The following is a 6,719-nucleotide window of genomic DNA, read 5'->3' as shown; positions in this document are numbered from 1 at the left end:
GTAGCGTGTGAGCCCCACCTATAGTGGACCAGATAGATGCCTTCAGGGAGAATATCTCTAAGCATCTGACCTCCCACCATGTGCTGGCAAACAGCCACTAATGTCTGGCATATCTTTGGGGGAGACAACGCTGTGGAAAAGTCTTTTTACATCTCACAAAATCATTTTATTGGGGCCTCATATAACTCTTAATCACAATCCATCCATCCATCCATCCATTGTGTCAAGCACATTTGTACATTGGTTGGCATCATCATTCTCAAAACATTTGCTTGTCTTTCCCACTGCTGATCCTAAAAGAGCCAACGTGTTGTATATCGTCAAAACCCACTCACTATTGGCCATTGAGGAAAAGGAGCGTGCTTTTTTCAGACCGCCACAAATTATTTTATAAAAAAACGGTAGAATGGAGTTTGAAAGACCACGGGTGGGGTGGGTGTGTGCAACTAAGCCTCAGTTTCACCACTGGTGGGTTGGCCTTGAAAGGGGTGTTCATACTGAGAAAGTCAGGGAGCTCTTTGCTCGGTGCTCGTCACCCTGGGTCCCTCCGTGGCATGGCTTGGCCTTTGCAAAAGCGTGGTTGTTGGAATCAAACTCTGTTCTTGTCGGAATCAAACTCTGTTCTCCTGGTCACACAGGCTGGCTTTGGTTACGGATTGCCCATCTCCCGCCTGTATGCGCAGTACTTCCAAGGGGACCTCAAGCTGTATTCCCTGGAGGGCTATGGCACAGACGCGGTCATCTACGTTAAGGTATGGCTCCAGACGACGTCTTCTCGCGAGCACAGGAAAAGGTCACACTATTTAACTGTAGGCGGACGTTTCCAGCTACTTGAGGCAATGTAAATCCAAGAAGATCAGTTCTGTACACATGCTCTCATCTTTGTGGACTGATGATCCCCAGGAGTTTGAGGGAGGAAACTCTTAGCAGACATGCTCAGGATGAGGGCTAATGGGAAAACAAACAGGCTGAAGTGGGAAATCCTAAGAGGTTATACATATCTTACAATGTTAATTTTAACGTAAAGTGGACAGTCATCCATCGATCTCTTTTTTTTTAGATAATATTTTTATTTTCACAAAATAATATCTCGGATAAAAGTCTTGTTAAAAAATAACTTGTTAGCTAATCTTTTTATTATTTAGAATAATATCCAAGATTTTTCTCCTTTTAATTAAAAAAATATTATTTTTAAAAAATACATTTATTGGAGGCTCTTACGCCTCTTATCACAGCCCATACATTCCTCCAGTGTGTTAAGCATATTTGCACATATGCCGCCATCATCATCCACTGATCGCTTGGTGTCCCACCGAGGTCTGCAGACCGGGACTTCACATCACTTTCTTATAGGAGTTATACTTTGCACGCGTTATGTGTGATTTCCAACACTGGTTTCTTTAAGCACCAAAAAAGCAACGAAGCGTGCAGAATTTGCCTGGGTAAGATAGGCCATGTTTGGCGGGCTTGGCCGCACGGCGCCGCTGCACAGGCACCATGCTTGTCACAGACTGAAGGTCGGGTGAGTCTGCCGGTCTCATTTTCCCAAAAGCATCTGCTCACTTCGGTCTCCTGTCACGTGTTGGTGACTCTCACGATATTTCAGACGCTTTCATAGTGCTGTTGCACACTTAGTAGACTACAGGATAGGATAAGCATAACTTTATTATTTTAACATTTTAATAAATTATTTTATTGGGGGCTCTTACAGCTCTTATAACAATCCATACTTCAGTTGTGTCGAGCACATTTGTATATTTGTTGCCATCATCATTTCCAGAGCATTTTCTTTTGACTGGAGCCCTTGGTATCAGCTCCTGTCCCCAACCCCCATCCCATGCCGCTTCCCCCCATCCTTGTGAACAATGATAAATTATTTTTATTTTCACATTTTATACTGTCGGTTGTCTCCTTTCACCCACGTTTCTGTTGCTCGTCTCCGTGGGGTGGGGGTGGGAGGGTTGTATGTCAGTCATCGCTGTCGGTTCTCCACTTCTCCCCCTTCTCTCCCCACTTTTCCCCTACGCTCATGGTATTGCTACTCTCATTATTACTCTCATATAGGGGGTTATTTGTCCTGGATTCTCTGTCTAGAGCCCTTATCTGTACCGGTGTACATGCTCTGGTCTAGCCGGATTTGTAAGATAGGACTGGATTATTGGGGGGTTGGGAAGCATTAAAGAACTAGAGGGGTGTTGTGTGTTTCGTTGGTGCTACACTGCACCCTAGCTGGCTCCTCCCTTCCTTGTGACCCCTCTGTGGGGGGAAGTCCAACTGTCTATTGATGGGCTTTGGGTCTCCTTTCCGACCTCCCTCATTTGCATCAAAATGGTTGTTTGTTTGGGTTCTTCTGATTAAGCATAACTTTATATTCTCTCTCACTGCCATTGAGTCGATAGTGACTCATAGTGGCACTGTAGGGCAAGGTATGGAAACTGCCCTTGTGAGTTTCTCAGACTGATGGTTTATGGAAGTAGAAAGCCTGTCTTTCTCCCACAGAGTGGCTAGTAGTTTTGAACTGCAGCTAACCCACTACCCACCAGAGCTCCTTTTAAATGCACTAAGACACAAACAAACAAAAAAAATGCATGCTGTTTGCTTTACTGTGATAACCACTTTCTTGTAGTTAGTTACCTGGGATTGAACTTGCAATATCTCTGAGGTATGCCTGTATTTGTACAAGCCTTTATGCATATTATATATCATAGACATATACATATGTATATTCTGATTCTAACTTGACCTGGTTTTCATTTTCTTTACAAGAGTCTTTCCAAAGCACTCATCTTAGCTCCATAGACTCAACACACCCTCCTGCTTTTTGTGCTTTGTGGCGGAGCTGGGGGGATTCTGCAGTGGCGATGACAGGCTGCCTAATGACTAGCCAGAGTGAAGGGGAAATGAGCCAGAATGGACTCCGTGGCAGGGAGTTTGCGGCTTAGTGGGCAGGCGAGCCCCCCGGATGGGAACAGAGGTGCCTTCACACAACCACTCTGGAACATCCTGTGTGTTTCTGCCCAAGCCCCACTGCCATGGGCTTGATTCTGACTCACAGCACCCAGAGACAGACAGAACTGCTCCCAGGGGGTTCTGGGACGGAAACTCTGTATGGGAACAGCCAGCTTCCTCTTTCTCTTGTGCAGCCAACCCTCTTTGCCTGGAAGCCTCCGTACTGTGTTGATGCAGAGGGTCGGGATGGTGTAGAAGGGTAGGGAACTTCTGAGCTCCTTCAGTCTGTCCCCTTGGGTAAGTTCCCAGCTTCCACTGGGGAGCCGGCATTTGGCGACTTCATTTTCCTGTTCTGGCCACTAGATGGCACCTAGAAAATGCTTAAGAATTTGGATTGAAAGAATAAGAGTTCTCCTAAATTCTTTTTAGATGTTATGCTCTCCTCCGCATCTCAACTGTGTGCAATTTTAAGAGACATGAAGGCAAGGTTGTTTCACCACCAAATGCAACATTTTTATTGAGACTACATGGAAGAGTTCTGAAATATTTGAAGAGAATATGAGATGAAAAGAGAGTGCGATGTGAACCTTTTTTAGTTTCATTTTGGAAAAATAGAAGACGAGGCCACCCAATCATTGAAATCATCAATACCAAAGAATGCATATTGGGAGGAAGTTTAGTTGTACCAGATTGAAGTTTCTTGGAAATCTGTGGCTGGAAGTTGGAAAGCCCTAACTTTAGCTGTAAGAGCCCCAATAAACTAATTTAATAATAAAGAAAAGAAAAGAAAAGGATGATGGCAACATATGTTCAAATGCGCTTGTTACAATTGACGTATGGGTCATTGTAAGAGTTGTAAGAGCCCCCAATAAAATGATTTTAAAACAAACAAACAAGAAGTCCTAACTTTAAGTGGATAAGGGGAAACAATAGTTTCTTTCTGGTAAATGGAAGGTTCCAGCGAATAACCGGAACCTGACATGCAATGGTGGAATAACAGGAGTGACATGTTAGATCTGCAGCTACGCCTACGTGTTGTGACTGAAGGGGCCGGCTTCTATAGCAGGAAAAGATGATACAGGCTCAGACTAAAGGCGTGCTCGTGCCGGAACTAAGGTGATAAAGAGTTAGACTAACGGCGTGCTCATGCCGGAACTAGTTCTATATTTACTGATTGTATTTTTATGATGAGTTAAAGAAAGTACAGTGATTATTCTGGTAGGAAAAAACCCTAAATAACAGAAACAGATTTCATTAAATGAGTATAATTATATATATTAAAACACATGTCTATTTTTGTAATTTCACTCGTTAGCAGACTTTTTTCAGCTAATGAACTTTTAATCTTGATCGTACTTTGTGAGAGTTGCCTCCTAAACCCATTTACAATGTTCATTCTAGCAGCTGGGCACACGGTCCTGTGCATGACAAGCAGTGCTGTAAACGTAGTCCTAGTAACATAGATCCAATAGGTCCAAGAACCCTCTGCCATCGAGTTGATTCTGACTCGTTGCGACCCTACAGAGGGCTTCCAAGGCTTCCATCTTTTTTTTTGGTGGGGGTGGGGAGGGGTTGGGGGGGGTGGTAAATCTTTTTGGGGCAGACAGCCTCATTTTTCTCTTGCAGCGTGACTGGTAGATTTGCACCATCAACCCTGCAGCTAACAGTGCAAACTTACCCAAAAGTGCCACAAGGACTCCTTCTCAGTGATGTCCACTTCTTAAGAATGCATATCGATACTGCTGTGGCTGAGAAAGTGCAAAGACCCTGCTGCTGAGTGAGCCCTACTTGGCACAGTGACCCCGTGCGCAGGGTTTCTGACACTCCAAATCAGGGGTCCTCAAACTTTTTCAACAGGGGGCCAGCTCACTGTCCTTCAGACCCGTTGGAGGGCCGGACTATACTTTAATAAAAAACTATGAACAAAGTCCGATGCACACTGCACATATCTTATTTTGAAGTTAAAAAAACAAACGCGACCAAAACACCCGCGGGCTGGTAAATGTGGCCCGCGGGCCGTAGTTTGAGGATGCCTGTTCCAAATCATGGTTTCTCAACATGGGCAGTGTTTCCCTGGGGGATGGGGGCTGCAAAAGCAGATGCCTACACTTTATCCTAGAGTATAGGCGATCGTAAAAACAATTTTCAATGCCAGAGGGACTCGAGTACTTTTTTTATTTTTCTGAAAAGGAGGCGGCAGGCCAAGTAAGTTTGGGAACTTGTGCTCTGAGTGGGAGTAGACATCCTCATCTGTCTCCTGCAGGATGTTTGGCGGGTTCGAACCACCGACCTTGTGCTAAGCAGCCCAATGCTTATTGCGCAGAGTCACCAGGGCTCCTTAAAGCCAACACAGGATTGTTTAATTTGTCATAACTTTTGTGCCATTGTATACTTTCTCAAGTAGAGAATTTTTTAAATGCCACACTTAGGCAATGCTTGCTTTTACAGGCCCTGTCAACAGAATCCGTAGAAAGGCTCCCCGTGTACAACAAAGCTGCCTGGAAGCATTACAAGGCCAACCACGAAGCCGATGACTGGTGCGTCCCGAGCAGGGAGCCCAAAGACATGACCACGTTCCGCAGTTCCTAGACACAGGTGGCACGCCGGGACAGTCCAGACGCGGATTCTGTACTCTGTTCACAACTGCATCACGCCAAACACTTCCCCTGTCGTTTTCACTATTAACCGCTTGGACAGACTGAGTGGAACCCAAAGCCCACGTGCGCCTGTGCCATCTCCTGAAGGATGAGGCGGGCCTCTTTTTCGCACTTGCATTGTCTAAGTTAGTTGAACAGCTTTTCCAACAGCTGTGTTTGGGTCAGCTTCCCTCTGTGGTGGACTTCAGAAGCACGGGTGTTTTGGGGTTTCTGTGGGAAGCTCTGTAGTTTTAAGAAATAGTTCATGTTTATATCTGCCTAGAAACCTTGTCTTGATACTACCAGCTAACCATCTTTCTGTTGTTTGGGGCTTTCTGCCAATGGCAACTGAGGTCAGAGGGCGTTCATTCATTTACCAGTTACTCACTACAGGTGAAGTAGCAATCCCTTTTCCTGCAAGTGTGGAGCCAGCTACCTTTCAGCATCCACACGCATTGCTTCGCTCTGAAGTTCATGCCGCTGCTCTCAAACTCTGGGAAAGATTGTAACGCCAGCTCTGTGGATCCAAGTCCAGGTCGCAGATTCAGTTCACTCCACCTGGGCAGGAAGTCAAAATGCAAGGGGAAACGTAACCTTAAAAACAAACCACCCAGCTGCTACTACTATCGGAGGGAAGTCGTGGAGGTCAAAGCACGCTATGGAAATTACCTGGGGGAGATTTTGAGAAACGGTTCTGTCAGAACCTACCCCACACCTGCCGAATCAGCGGCAAGAGGGCTGGAGCCTGGGAGGCTCAAATTTTAGAAAGCAAGCCTGATGCCTTGCTTAGAGGACCACTCAATTAAAAAAAAAAAAAAATTAAGTGCAAAGTGTTATTGTATTGCTTTCTTTTTTAAACACTTATTATTTTGAATTGGGTGTAGGTTTACAGAGTAGACGATCCGTTTTACGTTCAACGAGTCCTACCCATTCAGTTTCCCCTCGTTCACTGCAGTGCCCTCAATGCAGCATCTCTCACGCCCCGCCTCCCTGCATTCCTCCTCCTTTCCTGGCCCTCTGAACCTTGTCCTGGGGTAGATGCTGCCCCGTGAGCCCAAATGGTTCTGCCGAGGTATGTGTACTCCGCTCACTAGCGTTATTTAGGGAACCCCTCCTTCAAAGGGAGCCATGTGC

General features: G+C 45.5%; 1 protein-coding gene across 1 annotated transcript in view; it reads left to right on the top strand.

The window, feature by feature from the left end:
• PDK1 (pyruvate dehydrogenase kinase 1) overlaps positions 1-6,388 on the top strand; it is a 25,422-nt gene extending 19,034 nt beyond the window's left edge. Inside the window, exons 10-11 of the mRNA XM_004703738.2 lie at positions 639-752; positions 5,398-6,388. Coding sequence (XP_004703795.1) covers positions 639-752; positions 5,398-5,538 — 255 coding nt within the window. The 3' untranslated portion in view covers positions 5,539-6,388. The remainder of the gene's footprint in view (positions 1-638; positions 753-5,397) is intronic.
• The last annotated feature ends 331 nt before the right edge of the window (positions 6,389-6,719 follow it).

Source organism: Echinops telfairi, unplaced genomic scaffold (genome assembly GCF_000313985.2).
Source record: "Echinops telfairi isolate 266 unplaced genomic scaffold, ASM31398v2 ScPeMD7_4;HRSCAF=17, whole genome shotgun sequence".
In the NCBI taxonomy this organism is placed as follows: domain Eukaryota; kingdom Metazoa; phylum Chordata; class Mammalia; order Afrosoricida; family Tenrecidae; genus Echinops; species Echinops telfairi.
This window is presented reverse-complemented; position numbering and strand designations above follow the sequence as displayed.